The sequence below is a fragment of the Phacochoerus africanus genome, chromosome 10, assembly GCF_016906955.1.
Source record: "Phacochoerus africanus isolate WHEZ1 chromosome 10, ROS_Pafr_v1, whole genome shotgun sequence".
Lineage (NCBI taxonomy): Eukaryota > Metazoa > Chordata > Mammalia > Artiodactyla > Suidae > Phacochoerus > Phacochoerus africanus.
The window spans coordinates 133,866,015-133,889,597 of record NC_062553.1 but is presented as its reverse complement, the minus strand read 5'-3'; the positions used below and the strand labels follow the sequence as shown (position 1 = coordinate 133,889,597).

The following is a 23,583-nucleotide window of genomic DNA, read 5'->3' as shown; positions in this document are numbered from 1 at the left end:
TGCCAATGGCTGTGGCAGAAACAGGGTAAATGAAGTATGCCCTGACTACCACGGCTTGAGGTTATTAGGAACGCTGTATGAGGCCATAAAGCGGGCAGGGTATTACAAAAGGAAAGCGCAATTTGTGGAGCAAGTACATTTCTGATGTTGGCATACTGAATTTTAGCCAGATCTACAGCCAGACCACCCTGAACCGGCCCGATTTCATCTGAATTTTAGCAGAAGTCTGAAATTAAAGATAAGGTGTCAATTACCAGAGGAAAACAAAGCTAGGGTTACTAAGTAGGTCTCCCTAGTACTCTCACAATTCTTTCTGCACACCTTTACCTCTTTTTCATAAGGTCTATTTTCATACTGTCTAGTTGCTTTTCTCATCGAATGCCCTTTTCTTCATACTATTTTTCTTCATTCTATTTGCTTTTCTCGTCTAAGGCAATAAATGCCTGAGGCATGAAGTCTCTTTTATTTTCACATCCTCAGCTCTTAATACAGTGCTTGGCTCAAACATATTCACTAATTATTTTCTAAAGGAATGCGAGGTTTATGTCTTAGAACTTTGACTATCAGGTTAAGAAATGTGTACTCTATTGTGTAGGCAAGAGAAATCAAAGTTTGTAAGTAAGTGATAGGACTGTGTCTTGGGATGAGATGAAAAAATATATAGACTCAACCAAGGCAAGGGAGAAACAAGTGTTTGACTGTCACCTTCCTAAGTCGGAGGAGAATCGATGAGGGCTTGGGCCAGATACAGCAGGAGAAATAGGAAACAGACGACGTGGAATGTGGAAGCAGAATCTAAACGACTGCAGATGACTGTCTAAAAACGGTGAGGCAGGAGGAACAGGGGAACGGTGGTGTTAGCAGGAACCGAAGTTAAAAGGAAGAACTCACTGGGGAAAGGATGTGAGGTTCAGTTTACGTGTCGCGGGGACATGTAAATGGAAATGCTGAGGAAGAAGTTAGAAATGAGTCTGGAATTCAGATGTCAAGCCAAAGATTTAGATGTGAGAGTCACCTGTGTCCAGGTGAGGCTGTGGGCCTGGGTGAAAATCTAGAGCAAACAACAGATAAAGGAAAAGACAAAGAAAGGAAGACAGACACTTTGACATCAAGTCATGAAAATTCCAGAACCAGAAAATCATGGGGAAAGAAAATGTGAAATAGTGAGCTGGAGCCAGGAATAGAGAAAGCCTGTGATAAATGTCAATGCTCGGCTCGGGCCTGAATTCACTGTCTTGTTTATTCACTCCATCCCGTGTGTGTGTGTGTGTGTGTGTGTGTGTGTGTGTGTGTGAGATATTTTATTTATTTTACTCAGAGTTTTTAACTCAATGAATTTTATTACAGCTGTAGCTGTACAAGGATCATCCCAAATTCACTGTCTTGTTTATTCACTCCATCCCGTGTGTGTTTGTGTGTGTGTGTGTGTGTGTGATGTTTTATTTATTTTACTCGGAGTTTTTAACTCAATGAATTTTATTACAGCTGTAGCTGTACAAGGATCATCCCAACCCACTTTTACAGCATTTCCATCCCCCACCCCCAACCAACCTGGCTCCTTGGGAAACCCTAAGTTTTTCCAAGCCTGTGAAACGCCATCTCACTCTTGATGCAGTTTTAAAACACATCCCTAAACTCTTTAACACCCTTCCCATTGTTGGAGGAATCTGTTTTCTCAGCCCTTGAATCCGGGCAAGGCTGTGCCTACTTTGACCAACATAACATGCTCTGTGACTTCCAAAGCTAGGTCATTTAAAAAAAAAAAGTAGTGAGAAAGATACAAGAACCACGAGCGATACCTGAAAGCCAGTAAAATAACTCGGAGAGACAAGAAGAGGGAAACAGACCGCATCGAGTGGTACTGAGAGCTGGGGGTACTGAGAACTGAGTAGAAGCCATGGATTTTTATTGGGAAGAGGACTGCTAATAAGCTTTCGAATAAAGTTTCAGCAAGGTACTTAGGGCACACAGTCTGTTCGTTAGGGATTAAAAACAACTGACAAGACAGAGCAGAGCAAACTGCTAAGGAAGGAGCGTTAGGGCCAGACACCAGAGCAAACCTGAGGGCTGGGCCCCATTCCGGCTGGAGGAATACAAGGAGGGAGGGAGAGAAAGACGGGACCTCTGCTCACAGAGCCTCCGGTCTCAAACGGGAGAACTGACATCGGGACGAGTGTGCAAAGTGCTGCGAACGAGAAATTCAAGGAAGAAAGGATGTGCAAGATCAAGTGGTGCCTTGAGAGGACGGAGTGGAGGCTGTTACGGTACTAAGACGGCAGAAGTAAAAACCCTGCGATTTTGGTGAAAGCATATTTAACTATGCTGCTACTGTAACCAAGATTTCAGGTCCAGCTCATATTCATGGAGGAAAAGTTTCTATCAGAACTATTTCATGAAAATATGCTTGCCTCTCTTATGCAGTGCCAAATGACAGCAAATATGCTATAGTTAGGTATATGGACCGTACACGCTCACTTTTGTATTATTTGCAAAATGGACTACCTTTGGGAAAAAAGAATCCATCACTCCCCTATTTCGTCTTATTTACTAATGACATTTACATGAGCATAATAAAAACACAGAACATACACAAATCCTCGAGACAAAACTGTTTAGTAGTTAACTCGGCCAATATACAGAATACGAAACTGGTTTGTTGATTATGGAGTGTCAGCTCAGTGTTTGTGTACATACATCAAAATCACAAAGCAGGTCCTGGAAAGCAGCTGAGTTTGGAATAATGGACGTCTCGTGTCCACTGTCAACCGTTCCCACCAAGGAAAATGTGAGATGCAGGATGTGGCTGTTAAGAAGGGAGCGTTTCTTCTTAAGCAGCATCGCCAGCAACTGAAAGAAAGCAACACCGAATGCCGGCTGATCATCACATACACCCCCCCACGAACCCTGGAGAGCCCTTCGGAGCAACTCCCGAGACGTCTGCACTGTGATGCTTTTATCACAACAATACGGTATTAAAGAAAACCTGAGAAGCAGGGAAATCCCATCATTCTATCATGAAAAATACCCACTTTTATGTAAATTCTATTCGCACGTAAATTTTTAAATTGACGTTGCTCTCATGGGCATACGGTTTTCTACTCTTTTTCTCTACATAACCATTTTATCAGAAGGATGTTTTTCTTTTGCAACAGTCTCCACAATTACACTTTTTAAACGGTTGAATGATATATGAAATGGTTATAGGATTATTAGCCATTCTCCTACTACTGGAACAGTTAGACTATTCCTATTTTTTCGTGATCAACTTTTCAAATAATCATTTTGAAAAGTTTCCGAAACAAGACATCCAAATAGTGTAATTAAATCTACAGAAAACACTCCATAGTAAGCGGTTTATCTACCAATGAACTATCTGCTGGAGTTAGAGAAGGCATTTATATATACTGCATCCAGTCTAGAGGAATTTCATTGTGCTCCAAATGCTTGTTTCTCTTCTGACAAGTAACTTTCAAGCTAAACCTGGTGGAGACGGTAGGTGCATGAGCACTGCCTATTTTTAATGCCCATGCGTGTTTAGGACTAGCAATGGCCCACAGAATACGCAGCAGCTCTGACAACCTCCAGGTAAGTAAGGGGGTTCAAAGCTGACTGGGTGTGGAGGGAGAGACAAGGAAAACGGGGAGAACACGGAATCCATCACTGACTTGGCAGTCTCCAGAAGAGAACTGTGGCCTTATTTTATTTCATTCCTATTTCCATAGAGCAAAGTAACTCCAAACTGACAACAGCTCATATTCTCACTTGAAATACATTAGTTTTAATAATTACTTCCAATGTTTAAAGTTGACCTAGACAACAGAATTCTTTGAGAGTTTGAAAAAATACGGTTAATAATGAAAACTAAAGGTTTTTTTTTTTTTTTCTTTTTAGGGCTCCCCCCATGGCATATGGAAGTGGAATCAGAGCTGCAGCTACCAGCCTACGCCACAGTCACAGCAACACCAGATCCAAGCCGTATCTGCAACCTACACTGCAGCTCACAGTTACACCGGATCCTTAACCCACTGCCAGGGAGCAAACCCCCATCCTCACAGACACTATGTCAGGTTCCTAACCTGCTGAGCCACAATGGGAACTCTGAAAATTAGAATATTTTTGATGCAAAATCAAGTGAAGACCAAGCTTTCTGGTTACAAACCTGGTAGCCCTTGATTCTTTCCATTTCTTTGCTGGCTAGTGGGTTGCTCTTGACCACACAAACCAGGGCCTTGACCGCTGCATACAGCCCTTCCACATCAGAAGCCATGGCCACCAGGCCCAGGATGGCTGCAGCTCCACCAATGTACTGCAAAGTAGTGGCAACAGGCTTAGGGACAAATGTTCTTACTCCTGATTAAAAGACAGTGAAAAATAATTACAATAAATTCCCGCTATAAATAAGAACTCAATATATCATCTTAAGAAATACAGATAAATTACAAATTACACTTCAAAACAAAAAACCCTCCTATCCTAAAATAAAACTTCTCAAAAAACACAAGGGAGAATTTGTGAGGAGACAATAAATGCTGATGTATGTACTTTCAGAGAGGAGCTGGGAGGGAGGGAGGGAGGGAGGAGGGCCGGGTTTGAGAGCGAGTGCAAATGTCGCCACCAAGCAGTGTCGGGCAAGATGAAGGCGCAGAAGCACCAAGGCCCGGGGAACGTATTTCGGAGATAAGGAATGATGCCTTACGAGGTGCTGTTGGAGAAGAACCCTACGGACAGCAAAAGCCCTTCAGCTCTCTGAACGGGCGAACGGGATGGAGAAGGATGAAGTAGTCCTACAGAAAAGCCAAACAAAGCAGACTCCTGACCGCTGCCCAGAGATCCTCTTGGTTCTGTAACCTGAGTAACAGGACGTCAGTGACCCTGGAAGAGCACACGTATGTGGAAACAGTACTGGAACTACCTCTGTTGTTCAAAAAAAATTTTTTTTTCTGCATCTACACTCCTAACCTGTTTTTTTTTTTTTCCCTTGGTCTTTTTTGCCATTTCTTGGGCCACTCCCGCAGCACATGGAGGTTCCCAGGCTAGGGGTCCAATCGGAGCTGTAGCCACCGGCCCACACCAGAGCCACAACAACGCGGGATCTGAGCTGTGACTGCGACCTACACCACAGCTCACGGCAACGCTGGATCCCTAACCCACTGAGCAAGGGCAGGGACCGAACCCACAACCTCATGGTTCCTAGTCGGATTCATCAACCACTGAATCTCAAGGGGAGCTCCCTAACCTGGTTTTTTTTTAAAAAGGCATTGTTTGACCATCACTTGGCTGCTGATCAAGACTGAGTTTGCTAAAAATAAAGCTAATATGCATTGTCTATATCCACGTGCCGGGCAGAATTCACAATACTTCGGTATATACGACTGCACCGGATTTTGAAAACTACTTTCTAAGGTCCTTAGGACCAGTATTACCAACCTACAGATGAGAATACTGGCATCCACGGAGTTCAAAAGCCTGGCCTAAGTCCCCGTGGTGGCAGAACAGGGATTAGAATCTAAAGCTCTGAACTCTTCACTGACTGCGCTTTCTGCTGTGACCACAGTGCTGCTGTATCTCTAAATGTTCGGTATATGTCTGCAAATAAAGAAACACTACCATATGCCTTAGGCTAAAGGAGCCATTTATCAATGCAATATGCCCCCCCCCCCCAAAAAAGAAAAGAAAAACAGAATTAAGAGATATACATTTCCCTGGGACAATAAAAACTGCCAAGGACCTGTAAACATGCAGGGTGCTGACCAGCACAACACCTTCTGCCAATTTTAAAAGGAACCAATACTGGAGTTCCCGTCGTGGCGCAGTGGAATCGAATCCAACTAGGAACCATGAGGGTGTGGGTTCGATCCCTGGCCTCGCACAGTGGGTTAAGAATCTGGCATGAGTTGTGGTGCAGCTCGGATCTGGCATTGCTGTGGCTTTGGTGTAGGCCGGCAGCAATGGCTATGATTGGACCCCCAACCTGGGAACCTCCATATGCCACAGGGGCAGCAAAAAAAAAGGGAACCAATATCATGTACTGACTCACACACTAAAACGCATACTGTTAGTTTTGGATTTTAGATGGGCAGATCGGGTTATGTCTCAAAATTCTATCTATCCCAAACAGTTTTTTTTAAAGCAGGCATGAGGTTTGAGGCTCTCAAGTTCTGACTTACAGTTGGGTTCACAGGGCTCAGACTCTGAGGTTCTTATTTTCTAGCTCATTTCCAAATAACAGAAGCATCAAGAGTGTCACCCCTGCAGCACCAAACCATGTAACCATATCAATCACCAATATTCCTGAGTCTTTACATTTGTATCTAAATGAAACTTACCTTGAAATTATACAGAGGTATACAGTCAGTGCTCATCAGTGCTGACCAACAAGGGGCAAGGTAATCATTTTGTAAAAGGTTATAATTTTTAATGTTGGCTGGAGTTTGGGGTTGACATTGCTCGCTACCCAGTTTAAGAACATTACAGGTCAGCACTGCAGAACGTGAACTTACATCGCCCTCGAGGGGAGAAAGTGAATACAGACTTGAAGGCAAAGAAAGCAGTTTTAAAAGGACAAAGACAACCTGACTCACCCAAGTATCCAATCAGAGTCGCCCCGATTGTCCGTGCGGGTCCGTTAAGATGTCCTGCTGAGTTGTGTACCAGCTTCACAGGCGTGGCATTCTCGTGGGAGGAAATGCCTAACTGAAGAACAGCAAAGGGAAGGAATGTAACTACGGAGGAACGGGCCTGGACGTTTTGACGGGAAAACAAAGAAAGAATGTGATGGACATGTCTTTCCGCTCTCTTCCTAGAAGAATGATAGAAACACGCATACTTGTTTTTTCTTAAAAGTCCCAATTAATTTCAGGAGTGCCCGTCATGGCGCAGTGGAATCGAATCCGACTAGGAACCATGAGGTTGCGGGTCTGATCCCTGGCCTTGCTCAGGGGGTTAAGGATCCGGCGTTGCCGTGAGCTGTGGTGTAGGCCAGCAGCTGCAGCTCTGATTCGATCCCTAGCCTGGGAACCTCCATATGCCGCCAATGCAGCCCTAAAAAGACTAAAGATGAAAAAAATAAAACATAAAATTAGATCAAATTTTAAAAAGTCCCAATAATTTCAAAGACATGGAAGCTCATAGCAAGCAGGTTAAATACAGTCTACGGAGAGAAAGATGGCAAGGGGTCTTGGGAGGCAGCTTCAGGCGTCCTCCTGCAGGAAACTGCGGTGGTTCAAAGGGCTTCGTCCCGCACTGCCTCCCTGTGTTCCTGATCCGTGAACTGCTGGCTTTACTCCAGATTCAAGTACATGTCATGCACATTATCCCAGGTCATGGATGAATCATGCCTCCATAAAAGGAACGTTAAATTTTGCGCGCGCACACACACATACACAATGGGCTTTAAAACAAACAGAATTCACAGACTTTAATTCTGTTATTAGCTGCAGACTCCGTTTATATAGTTTGCGCTCCTTAGAAGGTGATATATACTCAAGGACCCACCGCTGCACAAGAACGTGTCCATCCTGCACTGTTTCCCAATGACGTTCCTTCCAGCCTCTTGACGTCCTTCCCCTCGGCGGCTGCCCCGGCCCCACCAGCCAAAGCGGCTCGGCCGGCTCACGGATGCCGTCCACCCGCCTAAGCACACGGGCAGTGCTCAGCCTTCGCCTGTCTCGGCCGCCCCCACACGGCCGCCACGGAGCACCCGTGATTTCTGGGACGCCAGACGCTCCTAGACGGTCCCCTTTCCCTTCCTGAGTCGTCTCTGCAGTTTCTTCATCTCCCAACCGCACAAGCCTGCCGGGCTCCAGCTCCGTCCGGGACCCTCCCTTCTTCTCCATCCGCGCGGCGCTGCGGTCAGGGCACCTCGGCCGGCGGCTTTAAACGCCACCCATGAACGGCCGTGACATTCACAGCTCCCCTGGCCCGCCCGACGCAGATTTCCCCCCACTGGCTTTGACGTCGCCCCGAAGAGGTCTGATCTGCATCTGAAATGTTTCCAAAACATCATCGAAACTCCTCCCCGGCCCCCGACTAACTCTTCTTAGGGTTTTCTTCAAGTGGGGGAGAGGGACTCCATCTGCGTCCGGCCTCCGCCCAGGCTCTCGGGTTCTGTTCCAGCCACGCGCCTCTGGGGCAGGCACGCACCGGTTGGGCCTCAGCACCTGCTTCCCGGGATGCCACCCCAGCCCCACCCCACACACGCGGCCGTCGCCGCGACCTCACGGTTCTCTGCCTCATCTCGCACCTTCCCAGCCAGGCCTCCCGTGACCATCTGCTTCTCTAGCCCCTTTGCTGTTTCTCCGTGGCATTCTTCCCCTTCCAACATACTCGACCATCAGGTTCCTTCTGGCGTTATTACTGTCTGTCTCTTCCACTACGACGTCAGACCCTTCGTAACGTCGGGAGTTGTCCCCTTACCTACTGCAGGGACCACAGTGGTGCCCGGCACTTAGTAGGTTCTCCAGAAAAAAGTTAAGGCACAACCTTAAAAGGAGCGATTGTCTTCTTTCGTTTCCAAAAGTTCATTTCTTAATTGCCAATCAAAATCTAACAATTAATATAAACCATGCCTTTGGAAGGAAATGCGCACTCCAAATTAAACTCAATATCTAAATACGTTTTGGCTTACATTCAAACCGAAATAAACCGAAACAATGTGTGAAAGGCACTGTTTTCAGCCACCACTCATACTTGGGTGGTGCCCCAAAGAAAGCGAAGGGACATGCTTCCGGTGAGAATCAGCACAGCCTGCGGGGAAATCATTGCGCTCACCTGCTTAGCGATGGCTTTGCTGTCCAACTTGTTGCACACCTTCCGGATTCTTGCCACCGTGAGGGCGGACACGGACAGCGCATAGAGGCCAAAGGACACCTTTTCCTCAGGTACTAGTGACACAGGAGATGGGACCACACCTTCAGATTTTGCATCTTTACCTTCAAAAGAATAATCACCTTCTATAAAATCCAGTTGTTCTCCTCTTCGTAACACAACTTTTTAACTCATTATCATTTTTCTTCCTTTTCTTTCTTTTTTTTCTTTTCACAGCGGCAGCTGTGGCATGTGGAAGTTCCCAGCCAGGGGTCGAAATGGAGCTGCAGCTGCAGCCTATGCCATAGCCACGGCAACACCAGATTTAAGCCACAACTGCAAACTATGTCACATCTTGTGGCAACGCTGGACCGTTAACCCACTGAGCAAGGCCAGGAGTTAACCCACATCCTCACAATATCGGGTCCTTAACCCACTGAGCCATAATGGGAACTCCCTGATTATTATTTTTATTGATTGATTGATTTTGCATTTCAGGGCCAAACCTGCAGCATATGGAGGTTCCCAGGCTAGTTGAATGAGAGCTGTAGCTGCTGGCCTGCGCCAGAGCCACAGCAACACAGGATCTAAGCAGCGTCTGTGACCTACGCCACAGCTCATGGCAACACCGGATCCTTAACCCACTGAGCAAGGCCAGGGATTGAACCTGCAACCTCATGGTTACCAGTCAGATTTGTTTCTGCTGCGCCACAGAGGGAACTCTTGATTATTATTTTTAAATGGTAGACTTGAAAATCTTTTAAAGTGGAATGAGGGAGCTAAGTTTAAAAACTGTTTAATTTTCAGTTCTTCATTTAATTAGAAAATAAGGACAATTATTGTCATAAAGCTTTTGCATTCTAAGTTTTACTCTTAAAATATGCTTAATATACAACCTAATGTAAAGAAAAAGGAAGAGCTTTAACTGTTAGCAAGCAAATCACAAAACACTTCCCCTTGGTTGCAAGGAACAAGGGACTGCAAATAAGTGGAAAGCCTGTGAGCTCCGCAGCCCTAGGTCTCCTCCCCAGCGACAGCCCCCACGTGCACCTCTCTTTAGGCTAGACAACAGGGCGGAGGAGTTCTCAAGTAAGATGGCCTGAGTCTGGACCTCTGCTTGGTCACTCAAAAGCTGTGCGCCCTATACCTGTCTGTCTCCTCGTCTGGAAAACGGGGGTGATGACAACAGTCTCCAAGCCCAACATTTTGAGGAGATGACAGTCCTTGTGAAGGGCTCGGATCGGCCATGTCCTTCCCGGGTGTTAACGTCCCCAGCCCACGATGGGCACCCCATCGGCATCAGCCATTCTTAGACACTATCCAGATCAAGAACCTGAGTGAAAGAGCGATTACCTAGCCCTGAGATTCCCACCACTTACAACACACCTTTCCCAGCTCTCCCTAGAACTTTGGGAGAATGAGAACGAGCGAGTGGGAGGCATCATGTGGAGAGAGTTTGACAAAGGAGCTGGAGCTTAGTGCCAACTCTCTGACTCTAAATTCCTCTTGAGAGCAAGGACAACAAGAGGGGGCTGCGGGAATAAAGAGAGGAGGAAAACTGAGGTTACTGGTCTCCCCTAAAGAAAACATATGGGTGTTTTCTAGACTCATCCTTCTTTCCTTGAACCAGAGTAGATACACTTTCAACTGCTTCAAGAGGGAGTTCTCTTGAACTGTCGTGGCGCAGTGGAAATGAATCCGACTCGTATCCACAAGGATTCAGGTTCGATCCCTGGCCCTGCTCAGTGGGTCGGGGATCCGGCGTTGCCGTGAGCTGTGGTATAGGTCACAGATGCGGCTCGGATCTGGTGTTGCTGTGGCTCTGGCGTAGGCCGGCAGCTGTAGCTCCGATTGGACCCCTAGCCTGAGAACCTCCATATGCGGTGGGATCGGCCCTAAAAAGCAAATTAATAAATAGATAGATAAATAAATAAACTGCTTCATGTAAAAGGAGAAAGGAGAGAGAGAAGAAGGTAGGGGTTAGACTGGTAGACAGTGCATGCCTACCACGTGGAACCAACAAGAGAAGCTGGCAAACTCGTGACCAGGAATAAAGACAAGAAACAAGAGGGGTCAGCCGCATGGGTGGCGGAGAGCGTCTTGCACAGGAGCGCGTGGTCAAGAGTATGCTGCAGAAAAGCCGGGAAAGCTCTTCTTGTAGATAAAGTGTGCGACCTTGTCTGCACACACGTACCCATTTGTGCATCCACCCCGCGAAAGGTAAGTTTTAGACAACTTGAAGAACAAAGAATAAGTACTCACATGGCAGGCACACGGCTTGAAAGCTTCCAACATAATTTGGTCCTAGTTCAAAAATGGTAGTTACATTTGCAGGAGGTAAAACTTCTTCCAGGAAGTGCGTGGGTCCCAGGCGCCAAACCAGGGAAGCGATTTGGCGCTGGGCAGGTGGAGTGCCCATGTATGCATAGACGGTGCTAACCACCGGCGGATTGGCAGAGCCCGAGCCCCCGGGAGTACTGTGAACGTAGTGAAGCTACGAAGAAAACAAGGCAAACGTGAGAGATTCTACCCCAGCCACTTTCACCAGGAAAGTAGCTCCTTGTGTGTGTTCATCATCTCAAGGCCGTGCAACTTTATGAATGTACAGAGGCGGTTAAGCTGAGAAACAGGAGGGCAGGCCAAGATTCTAGAACCTGATGTGCATTTTGGAAATTAGCAATCAGCTCTGCAACACAGGTAAACTCTCTAATGCTAGGAAGGGCAACTGTCAAATACAGGGACACTGCAACTGTCTGGGTGGTCTGTATACTAAATTGACAATGTGGTATGAAATTTTCAGGTTGATAAGAAGACAGAGTTTTCCAACTCTGGTATTCAGCTAGTCCTGAAATTAGTTTTGTTACCTTCAGTGTGAGTTTGTTAGATAAAATTATACATGGAAAGTGTTTTATAATGGATAAGGGCTATAAAAATACTGGACAAATGAAGAGTCTATTATATGCTATAATTTACACATATACACTTTAAGTGACAAATATATCCTCAGATTTGAAATTGCACTACTGTTTACTGACAAGATGCTTAAATTATCATTCAGTTCATTACAGTAAATGTATAATTAGCGTTTAAGAGGTAAGGAGATCAAGTGGCTTCCTGTGACGTAGGCAGCTGTCATCACTCGACGGAGTGAGGAGCATTTCGGCGGCTTGTTCTGTCGTAACCTCGTCCCAGTTTATTCCACATATTAAAGAGCAACGTTTTAATGATGCTCATGACCGGAGCAGGAAGACCAACACATGGCCTAAAGCTGGTCTCAGCACCGTGACTGCTCACACGCAGTCATGACAGCAATGTAAAATGGATCGATAATAAACCTCCCAGCTCACAAACCCAGAAGCTGGAGAACACCATACACAAAAATAAAACGCAAATGGATTCAAGACCTCAACATAGGACACCGCTGCAAACACACACACGGCCACCCCCACCCCTGCGCTACCTTGCCCGGCGGGTTGAGACCTGCAGGCACGCGTATGCTCACCTTCACGGTGCTGACGAGCTGCCCATCGATGTAGAGCGCCGCGGTGCTGTTCTTCAGCATCCCTTTGCTCATCACCAGGACCAGGTGATGCCACTGGCCCTCCACTATCAGTTCTCCACATCGGAAGCGAGCACAGCATGGCAGAATCTCGTAAAAAGAGGACTCCTCACTGAAATCGTCAACTAAAATGAAGAGGGGAAGCCACTTCAAACCCAGCAGCATCCTCACTCTAACAACTATTCCCGTCCAGACGTTGGCGCTAGGTTCAAATGGCATGACAATGCTGCAAATGAAAACACCCTATTCCTTCAATAAGCTCATCTGCAGTAAAAAGTGAAATCTGGGGTATGTATTGCTTTGTTCTGCCCAAGACACATATAGTTATAATCAAATAACGTTGTAATAACCAATGAAATAAAAAATAAACATAACAGAAAGGAAAATAAAATTAGGATAGACAATGAAAAGAGACTAGCTGATTACTACCTGTCATTGCTCTGTTATACAAAGTATTTCAAAATTCTAGGTTGACACTCATTTGACTATAGCACTGGTTAGAAAAAGAACCAATTGAAAAGACAATTTAAAATTTTACTCTTGCCTCTTGGCTTCATGCACTGGTCAATGACCCAAGGGGGCAACTATTTCTCAGTTTGTGGCCGGAATGCCCTGATCCTTTTCTGACAATAGCTGGTAGCAAGGAAGCGATTTATGGAGTGGAAAGGTATTTGTTGATCCAAGTTTCCTGCTTCACCTGACAACTATGACGATTTGCTAACATTCTGCAGCCACTTCTTGTCTCTGTCTACTTTCTGCTACCCAGTATGTTGCCAAATCATGCTAGGAAATAATGGATGAGGTATTAATTTAATCTTAGTGTTAAGATAGCTGGAAATTAATTTACCTTTTGTATGTATTAAAGGGGAGGTGGGACAGCAGCAGAAAGGTTAAACACCTGTTCCTCTCCCTAGCCCAAGAAAAACTTTAAAAAAAGAGATCCCCTTACCTAGGTAACTTAAAGCAGACCCACTATTTTTCAGTACGAGCACATATCATACACTGAAAGTTAGAAGTTCAACTTATTTGAAGACAGAACTACAAATAAAACATTCTACTTCTGGAATCTGAAACTATTTGTGTGTACTAAAATGCCAAGGAGTTCCCGTCGTGGCGCAGCGGTTAACGAATCCGACTAGGAACCATGAGGTTGCGGGTTTGGTCCCTGCCCTTGCTCAGTGGGTTAAGGATCAGGTGTTGCCATGAGCTGTGGTGTAGGTTGCAGACGAGGCTCGGATCCCGAGTTGCTGTGGCTCTGGCGTAGGCCGGTGGTTACAGCTCCGATTCAACCCCTAGCCTGGGAATCTCCATATGCCGCGGGAGCGGCCCAAGAAATAGCAACAACAACAACAAAAGACCAAAAAAAAAAAAAAAAAAAATGCCAAGACTGTATTTTTAAACGGAAATGCAGAACACACACCTCCTGATGAGTGAAGATCCCTCAAGGGCAGTACCTGATCCACAGGTGATGTAATTAGGAAGAGACCTGAATAAACTCGGCCAAAAGCAGGGTAAGACAGCTTTGAAAGGTCTAGGGTTATGGACCAAGGGATGCGAAAGAAGAGATAAAAGGTGTAAGTGAAACCAAGAACTGTTGTCTTTCCCTTCCCTGGTTAATAGACTGAATCTTCTCGAGACCTGGAGAGGGCATCCCCTATAAACATTTCTGAGCGTTTCACACTCTGACTCAGGCTTCATCTAAGATGTAGCCAGCATTCGGCGGTGTGTCAGGAGAAGCGACGTGGTGGGCCAGCTGCACTCTGACAGCTCGCATCATCCAGGCATCGTAACGGACTACAGCTGCTCCGAGGATGGATTCCCGCAGCAGCAATGCCGTTTACATCAGCAATTAGATGTTACCATCATTTCTAATGATACATGGACTCCAGTAGTCCTGCAATTACATTTTGTGAAAATGAGAGTTTAGAAAACATTTTTTTCTTTCTTTCTTTTCAGGGCCACACCTGCAGCACATGGAGGTTCCCAGACTAGGGGTCCAATCGGAGCTACAGCTGCCGGCCAACACCACAACCACAGCAACACAGGATCTGAGCCGCATCTACGACCTACACCACAGCTCACGGCAATGCTAGATCCTTAACACACTGAGCGAGCCGAGGGATCAAACCCAAAACCTCATGGTTCCCAGTCAGATTCATTTCCGCCGAACCATGATGGGAACGCCTAGAAAACATTTTTTACTCAAATATCCCTAGATCTAATCCTTAATTTTCCAATTAAATTCTATCCTCTTTCCAAATTCTCCACCACTATTCACTTTTCTCATTGTTTTCAAGTCATCTATATTTCTTTTATCTTTCCTTCTCACTCATTTATATTCTTAAATATTTGTGGGCCTAATATACACTAGACACTGTTTTAGGTGACAGGGTTGCCTAGGTTACAAAGCTAATAACATCGTGTATGGGAACTGAGGAGTGCTACTAATGCAGACACAAAACAAAATAAAGAACTAAAATCTATGAAGTACAGAGAAGGGACAAAGAATGCTAAGCAAAGGCTATGGCAATGGCCATCGGGAGGAAGGGAAGATTCAGGATATATTAAGGAGGCATAACACAGTGAGACTTAGGAGAAAGGGCGGAATTTTCAAGGAGGACGTGAGGTTTCTACAAGGACTAACTGCTAGTGAGGGTGTCATTTACCAAGACAGGAAAATGGAAGGAGATGCAGGTTTGAGGGACAAACATTACAGGCTGAGTTCTTTACAGGAAGATTATTTATATTAGGATGTCTAATATACTCGGTGGAAATATCAGGACAATGCCTGGGACACAGACAAATTTTTTAACTTCAGAGTCACTGGAGGTAAAAAGACCTACTGCTAACAGAAACCGATGAGCAGCTTGAGTGCAAGGATTAAACGTAAAAGCGTGAGGAATACTAATCTTCAGGGGAAGATGGGAGAGAGAGCTGTTGCAGGAAATTGAGAGAGAGGGCAAAGAAACGGTGGAAGAACAGAGAGTGGGCGTCTCAAATCGCAAGATTGGAGACATTTTTAGTCAGGAAGAAAACATCAATAAATAGGGTGAACACATCAAATGCCACAAAAGGGGCAAATGAGGTGTCCTAACTAGGATTTTATTTTATTTTTTTGCTTTTCTTCTAGAGCTGCTCCTGCAGCATATGGAGCTTCCCAGGCTAGGGGTCTAACCGGAGCTACAGCCACTGGCCTACACCACAGCCACAGCAACTTGGGATCCAAGCTGCATCTGCGACCTACACCGAGTCTTAAGCCTCTGAGGGAGGCCAGGGATCGAACCCGCAACCTCATGGTTCCCAGTCAGATTCATTTCCACTGCGCCATGATGGGAACTCCCTAACTAGGATTTTAAAGCACAATATACTGATACCTAACTCTGTGCTGATCATGATAAAGATTCCTACATAAGACAAGAAGCCTTCCCATCTAAACGAGGAGCTGACACTCATAGTCGATGAATGCATGAATACCAACGACGAGTGAAGCAACATGTGCCACTATTTTATATAATCAGGTAGAAGACAAAATTAGACGATAAAAGAGGTATATTTATATACAAATACTTATATTCAGAGCAAAGAAAACTCGGTAAACTGAGACTGATGTCTTGTTATTTACGTCCTTGAGGAAGAGCCTCATGAATGCCTTGAGTTTGAAGTTCTGCTGTAAAGCAACGTAACATTACGGCCTATTAGAGGGAATCAGGCAACCAGGATTATTAAACGGGATGTGTAAGTCTTGAAGGTAAGCGATGAATAAAGCAATTAAAATGTTATTGTGTCTAGCACAGAGGGGCACATATGGCAGGCAGGAGCTCAATGAATATTCCTTCGTTAAGCAGAATTCACAGCCAATGAAAATCCTTACTAAAATACATTAAACAAGCAACCTGCTTTCCTAGCAAAAGCTGTAATTTCTTGGCAAGGAGAGAGAAACCCTTCTTTGAGGAATTCTCGCCACTGTTTTCTAAGTCTCTTCTGAAAGTGCCTTAAATGTCACTGGTGAACAGTATTAAAGATTTCATATAACCTGTTCTATTCTATTAACAGTTTAAATTAGAAAAGAGTTATCAGTTGGACCTTAAAACTGACCATTAAAATGAAGTTTATTCCTTTAATATTAAATCACAAGGAGCAAAGGGAAAGCCAGGCACTGACCATAGTTTTGCAGTAGCTCCTCCTTGGTGGAAACAATCAGAGACCGGTCTTTTGCTGACAGAACGACGGCAAGGCACACGTAGTGCTGCTCAGAAGAACTTGCTCGACGCACAATAGTAAGGAGCCTGACAGGGTGATTATTCGGAGGAGAACTAAAATGTTCAATGCAGAACCAGCTCGAGTAGCTTAAGCCCGACGGAGGGGGGAAGAATCGTTCACCTAAAGTTAAAAGGGAAAAATAATAATGAGTTTTTATTGACTCGTTTTTATATTTTTAAAAGACCCCCCCCCAAAACCAAATCTCCAAAGAAAATATAATTTACTGAAACGGGGGGCGGGGGGGGGGGGGGAATCTCACGAGCAGAGAAAGCAATATTTACCGGAACCAATGCCGCTGACCACGGCTCCATCAGTAAGACCTGTGGTGACAGCGTTGTTTGTGGGGGCATTGTGAGGGGCCAAACTGGGCAGGAACAGGCATCTATTAAAGGGAGGACAACGCACACATTAGAGATGAACTCCTCTCTGCTCTTACTACTGTGTACTTATCATGGAGAAATAAACGACCGTTATTTAAGGGTCACTAGAAATATGAGATCATCAGATAAACCTGAATGCCTAACAGACGCCTTCTCTTCTTTTAATTGGGTGAGAATATCAAAAGATAAATTTTTAAAAATTGAGAAAGAATCGTAGTATAATTTGCATTCAGTAAAACGCACCAATGTTTAACCCTGTCCAGGACATTGGAGCAATCTCATCGCCACAGAAAATTCCCTGTGCCCCTTTCTAGTGAGTTGTGCTCCTCGGCTACCACCCTTCCCATCGGTTTTGCCTAATCCCAAACATGTGGGGGTTTTTTCTGTCTTTTTAGGGCCACACCCGCGGCACATGCAGGTTCCCAGGTTAGGGGTCTAATCAGAGCTGTAGCCACCAGCCTACACCACAGCCACAGCAACCCCAGATCCGAGCCGTGTCTGTGACCTACACCACAGCTCACAGCAATGCTGGATCCTGAGCGAGGCCAGGGATCGAACCTGCAACCTCACGGTTCCTAGTCATGCTCGTTAACCACTTCGCGACAACAGGAACTCCCCCAGATATGTTTGAATTCATTGTTTGATAATAACCCACAACAATGTTGTTGAAATACAATTTATAGTTTTAGATCAATGTATACGAATTCCACAAACTAGTACAGACATAGATTTGTATTAGCATTTGTGTCCATTCTGAGGCTGATGGATTTTATACTCTTCCAGATTCTCCAAAGATTCTTTCCTGTTACTTCTGCGACTGTAGCTTTTTCTGCCATTTGAAAGTATTTACTCATGTAAAGTGATAATACTTACAATGTATAAGAATACTTAAAATGTGGAGTTCCCGCTGTGGCACACCAGAAATGAATCTAACTAGTACCCATGAGGATGCGGGTTGGATCCCTGGCCTCCTCAGTAGTCAGGGATCTGGTGTTGCCATAAGCTATGGTATAGGTTGCAGATGTGGCTCGGACCCTGAATTGCTGTAGCTGTGGTATATAGGTCAGCAGCTGCAGCTCCGATTTGACCCCTACCCTAGGAACTTTCATGTGCCATGAGTGCAGCCCTAAAAAGAAAGAAAGAAAGAAAAAAAAAAAATACTTATAATGTGTGAGATCCTAAGCTAGGAAATTCCCACTGTGGCTCAGTGGGTTAAGAACCCAACCTGTGTCCATAAGGATGCAGGTTTGAGCCCTGGCCTCACTCAGTGTATTAAGGATCTGGCATTGCCACGAGCTGTGGTGTAGGTTGCAGACATGGCTCAGATCTGGTGTTGCTGTGGCTGTGAAGTAGGCCAGCAGCTGTAGCTCCAATTTGACCCCTAGCCTGGGAGCCTTCATATGCCACAAGCATAGCCCTAAAAAGACAGAGGAAAAAAAAAAAAAGTTACTAAGCTAGGTAATTTGAGGGGGGAAAAAATGATGATTAAAAACCCAAAGGGGAAAAAAAAAAAACCCAAAGAGCTTTTAACCTAATTTTAATTTGCATATTATCTGTAAATTTATTTTACAAAATCAGTGGTTGGCAAATATTTTCTAGAGAAGACCAGAGTATAAATATTTCATGCTTTGCAGACCAGATCGTCTTTATTATGAATTCTCAACTTGGCCACTCTAGCATGAAAGCAGTCAGAGACAACACATACATACATGAATATGGTTGTGTTACAATGAAACTTTATGTTTCAATGTTGTGTTGTATTACAATGAAACTTCGTTTACGAAAAAAAATTACAAAACCTCAGATTTGGACTTAAGATTGCTGACTCCTAAACCATGTCAATTTATTTAGTATAATACATAATTTAAAATAATTAAATCCAAAAATCTTAAGATAAAAAGGAACTCAATCAATTGAAAATACACAGCATATACTATATTTTATTTAGTTATTTTAGTAGTTTTTTGGCCATGATATACAGTGGCTTGCTGTGGGATCTCAGCTTCCAGACCAAGGATAAGTCTGGGTTATGGTGGCGAAAGTGCCAAATCCTAACCACTAGGCCACCAGGGAACTCCTGCATATACTATATTTTAATCAAGTAGATTCAAAACCAAAGATCTATTTCTTAAAGCCAAGACTGAAGCATAAAATAACATAACAAGGTTTGGCTACCTTGCAAATTCCTTACCCAAACCCTTCAAGGGACGTGTCGAATTCAACAAAGGCTGGAGTAACTGATGACCCGTGAAGTCTGATGTCATGCGGGGTTGTCATGGAGACCAGACACTTCACCCTGGTTAGGGGTACAGTACTTCCTTCTGCTGATTTCACTAGGCTCTTGCTTATCCGGTAATGGTTATCTTCATGCAAGCTGAAAACATTATCAGAACCCAGACCTTCCATGGATGTGATCATACTACCTGCAAGTCAAAGGAAATCTCTTGGGAAAAACGCCATACAGATTTCTAAAGTAATGACTTTAACAAGGCTGTTTTATTTTTAAAGACTACTCTTCAGTTTCAATATATTCAGTAATTTTATTTTTAAACCCCAACATTATTATCCAGTTTTTACATAATTTACATTCATTTTAAAACTTAGTGGTTTTTTTTTTTTTTCACTTATTACTGAAGTAATAAATGCACTGCAGAAGTGTTGGAAACTTCAAAGTACAAGCAAGGATCAAACAGAAAAAGAATAAAAATCATCGATAACCACTATCCGGAGTTCCCGTCATGGCTAAGCAGAAATGAATCTGACTAGCATCCGTGAGGACGCAGGTTCACTTCCTGGCCTCGCTCAGTAGGTTAAGGATCCAGTGTTGCCGTGAGCCGTGATGTAGATTGCAGATGCGGCTCGGATCTGGTGTTGCTGTGGCTGTGGGGTAGGCTGACATCTGTAGCTCCAGTTCCAGCCCTAGCCTGGAACCTCCATATGCCTCGGGTATGGCCCTAAAAAGACAAACAAAATCCCCCAAAACCCCCACTATCCAAGCCACTCTTACAGTATAATCTAATTATAAACTACAATTAATGATGTTTATAAAAACCAGATTATACTTTTATTTTACAAAGTTATTTATTATTTCTCCTTGAGAAGAAAATAAAATACTTGAGAAGTATTAAAATGGAAAAAAACAGGTCATCTTTCATACCAGAAAAACCCCCCAAAAACAGAGATAAATAGTTGAAACTTGCTTCTCCACCACCTATTCTCGCTGTCATTTCACTGTCACCTCTTCTCTGCACTAACTCTTGCCAGTGAACTGGGCATGCCAAGGTCCACACGGACAACCCACCCCGCTCTTCAGGCGCCTCTGTGACTACTTTTCCTCCAAAGAGCATCGTCTCTACTTCATTCCAGAGCCACAGGTTGGGCTTTGCTTGTCTTGTCTTTCTTTGCTTGTCTCCCTGCTGGAATTAATTTTTTTTTTTTTTTTTTTTTTTTTTTTGCCAAGTTCATAGCACGTGGACGTTTACGGGCCAGGGATGGAATCCTTGCCACAGCAGTGACAATGCTGGATCCTTAACCCAATGGGCCACCAGGGAACTCCACACTGCTCCAGTTTTGACTGCCATTATCCAACCTCACTCCTCCAGTTCTCCCATTCTGTTCTCTCGCCTCGTTCGCGTTTTTGGCCTAGCCACTCTTCTCCAGCCCAGGGAGCCATCCCTCTCTCCCAGCCTGCCCCCAGCTGCCTCACTTCCTCCTCTCTCCACCCTAGACTCCTTGGCATATCTCTCCAACTACTTGTATTCGTATTTAGATGTCCTGCCCTCCATGTCCTCCCTACAGCAGCTGCCCTGCTACTTGCCAGCCTGCTAATAATCCAGTCACCTGCTCTTCAGGCCAAGCAGCAAACACTACCTAAAAAAGCAAGGAGATTATGGATCCTCTGAGAAAGGTTTTTCCCGCTTCTAAGCCAAGGACTCTGCTGCATAGTTCTTGTCTCCCCAGGATCTTGCTTCTATTACAGATTCTTTCCCCATCCCCATCTGCCCGCTTCTTAAGTCAATCGAGATCTTACGTTTCTCCCTTTAAAAAAACAGTAAGTGAAAAAAACAACACACGCTTCTCTTTCATTTCTTTCACAGTTGAACGGCTAAATAATATTCACCCTGCCCCCCCACAGGATTTTCATTTATAAGGTAAACCAAAAAAGGGAACTTTTACAGGTCAACTTACTTCGCATCTCTGGCTCATAACTCAGTGAACTTGGTTTGTGGACCCTATATTGTTTTAGTAGTTTTTTGTCCCAGGCACCACAATTTAATGGACTTGCCAAACGTAAAAACTCCCTAAAGCAGAGACAAAGCAAAGTTTTTCCTTGAATGAGAACATTAATATAATTCATAAACTAAACACATGAAAATGTGATTTGATGAATTGTAACAGATGAATTAAAATATTAAAGAGCAATCCAGTTATGATAATATACAATGTTAACTTCATATTTTAATCACCAGGCACTGGCAAGAACACTGAATATTGTGAAAAGTTAGACAATGAAATCTGAGGAGCATATTCTCCTGGAATATGATTGGCAGAAATACTATAAATTGTCAAGAGGTTACACAGAGAGGAGACCTTTATATCCAGTCATTTATGGCATCACGTAAAAGGAAACAAATAAAGAAAACTCTGAACTTTTGATTCCCTACAGTGGGAAAAAAAAAATAGTAAAATTCGGGTACCTTTTGCCAGTTTTTCACATTAGGTATGATATACGATTAGCTTACCACCTATGGCTTATCGAAGCTTAACCTATGGCTTAACCAAGCTTAATCTTTGGCTTAGGTGCTTGTACAATCTCGGGACTTTTTCTCCTCCTTCATTGTGAAAACTGAGCATGTCCAAATGGCTGGTTTCTAGGGCTTACTATTTATCTAAGTCGGCAGTCTAAGTTAATTAACAAAATACACGTATTAGGTCTGAGACATTATCGCAGTCTCCCTCCCTCCCTCTGCTTTTCAAATAGCAGATTACTTAAAAGGACTGGGGAAAATCTCCATGCTGTTTTCAAGACTTGAGGTCTCTGAATACACCTGTAACATGATGGTCAATGAGCAGCGACCGCCTCATTCATCTTGGTATTACCAAGGGCGAGCACACCGCACAGAGGTTTTTCTTAATCCACCTTTACTTTGGAATCAATTAAGAAACAGAAATTACAGGAGTTCCTGTCATGGCTCAGCAGAAACAAATCTGACTAGTATCTGTGAGGATGCAGGTTCGATTCCTAGTCTCGCTCAGTGAGTTAAGGATCCAGTGTTGCCGTGAGCTGTGGTGTAGGTCATAGACGCGGCTTGGATCCTGTGTTGCTGTGGCTGTCGTACAGACCACAAGCTACAGGTCCGATTGGACCCCTAGCCCGTGAACCTCCAAATGTTGCAGATGAGAAGAGATATATGTATCTGTTTACACACACACACACACACACACACACACACACATATATATAATTACAAATGGAGTCCTTCCATGTTTAAGAAACCTCCAAAAGTTTTATGAATAAGGAGTACTTTAACAGCAGAAAAAAATTATAAAGAGAGCAGCTGAAATTCTGAAAGTGACAAGACATGAGAGTGTATTTTTTTTTAGAAGAGAGACCAGATGATTTAGACACTAAATTTGTCTGGCTAGGTAATTTCAAGGAAAATATCTTTTTTAAGGTTCTTTTGTCCCTAAAACCCAAAGCACTGTTTCTCTTGGATTGAAGAAAAAAAAAAAAAAAAAGGTTATTCAAATATACCTATTTCTTGAATGGCTAAGGTATATCCATAGCATGGAATACAATTCAGCAAGAGAAACACATTCTTGATGTGTAACAATTAAGATGCATCTCAAAGGTACTAATGTTAAGTGAAAGGAAAATAAAAAAAAACTCATCACTAAAGGTCATATACTGTATGATTTAATTTATATAACATTTTCCAAGTGACAAAATTACAGAGATGAAGAACAGAGAGGTGGTTTCTAGGGGTTAAGGATGGTGGGGTTAGGGAAGTGAAGGTGACAATCAAGGGTGGCACTGGGGAGATCTTTGTGCCATCTCATCAGTGTGATGCTTACATCAACCTGACACAAGGATACACAACAGGGAGCTACAGCACCATGGATACATTGTACCCACGCCAGTCTCCTGGTTTTGATGTTGTACTGCGGTGACGGTGACGCAAGATGTAACCTTCGGAGGAAAGTGTGGGAGGAGGACACAGAACCCCTCTGATCCATCTTTACACCTTCCTCTGAATCGCTAATTATTTTAAAATTGGAAGGCTAAAAAAGCGTTTCTTGAAAACAGTTCTTGCCCATAAAATGTCCTTAAACGTAAAGGAGACGCACGGCACGTCAGTGACACACGCGACTGTTTTGAAAGGAACGTGAGGGCCTGCCGGGCGCAAGGAGGAGAGGTGACCCAGAGGTGAAACAGCCTCTGTTCACCAGCAACTGGCCTTCTCGGTCTCCCAGCGCTGCGCCTTGAGCATTGCGCCCATTGGGGGTGCTCTGGCTTCACCCACAGATAGCCGGATGTATCTTACTAAGGCAAGAACTCTTGATGGACAGATTCTAGAA

At 44.1% G+C, this 23,583-nt stretch overlaps 1 protein-coding gene across 6 annotated transcripts in view; it reads right to left on the bottom strand.

The window, feature by feature from the left end:
• The window catches only part of WDFY3 (WD repeat and FYVE domain containing 3), a 242,334-nt gene that overhangs the window by 92,317 nt on the left and 126,434 nt on the right, over nucleotides 1-23,583 (bottom strand). For all 6 annotated transcript variants that reach the window (XM_047798488.1, XM_047798492.1, XM_047798490.1 and 3 more), the window contains 10 exons: nucleotides 21,193-21,305; nucleotides 19,196-19,427; nucleotides 16,906-17,006; nucleotides 16,526-16,744; nucleotides 12,308-12,489; nucleotides 11,068-11,299; nucleotides 8,770-8,930; nucleotides 6,582-6,693; nucleotides 4,160-4,350; nucleotides 2,695-2,847 (listed from right to left, as the gene is read on the bottom strand). In XM_047798488.1, the coding sequence (XP_047654444.1) occupies nucleotides 2,695-2,847; nucleotides 4,160-4,350; nucleotides 6,582-6,693; nucleotides 8,770-8,930; nucleotides 11,068-11,299; nucleotides 12,308-12,489; nucleotides 16,526-16,744; nucleotides 16,906-17,006; nucleotides 19,196-19,427; nucleotides 21,193-21,305 (1,696 nt within the window). The remainder of the gene's footprint in view (nucleotides 1-2,694; nucleotides 2,848-4,159; nucleotides 4,351-6,581; nucleotides 6,694-8,769; nucleotides 8,931-11,067; nucleotides 11,300-12,307; nucleotides 12,490-16,525; nucleotides 16,745-16,905; nucleotides 17,007-19,195; nucleotides 19,428-21,192; nucleotides 21,306-23,583) is intronic.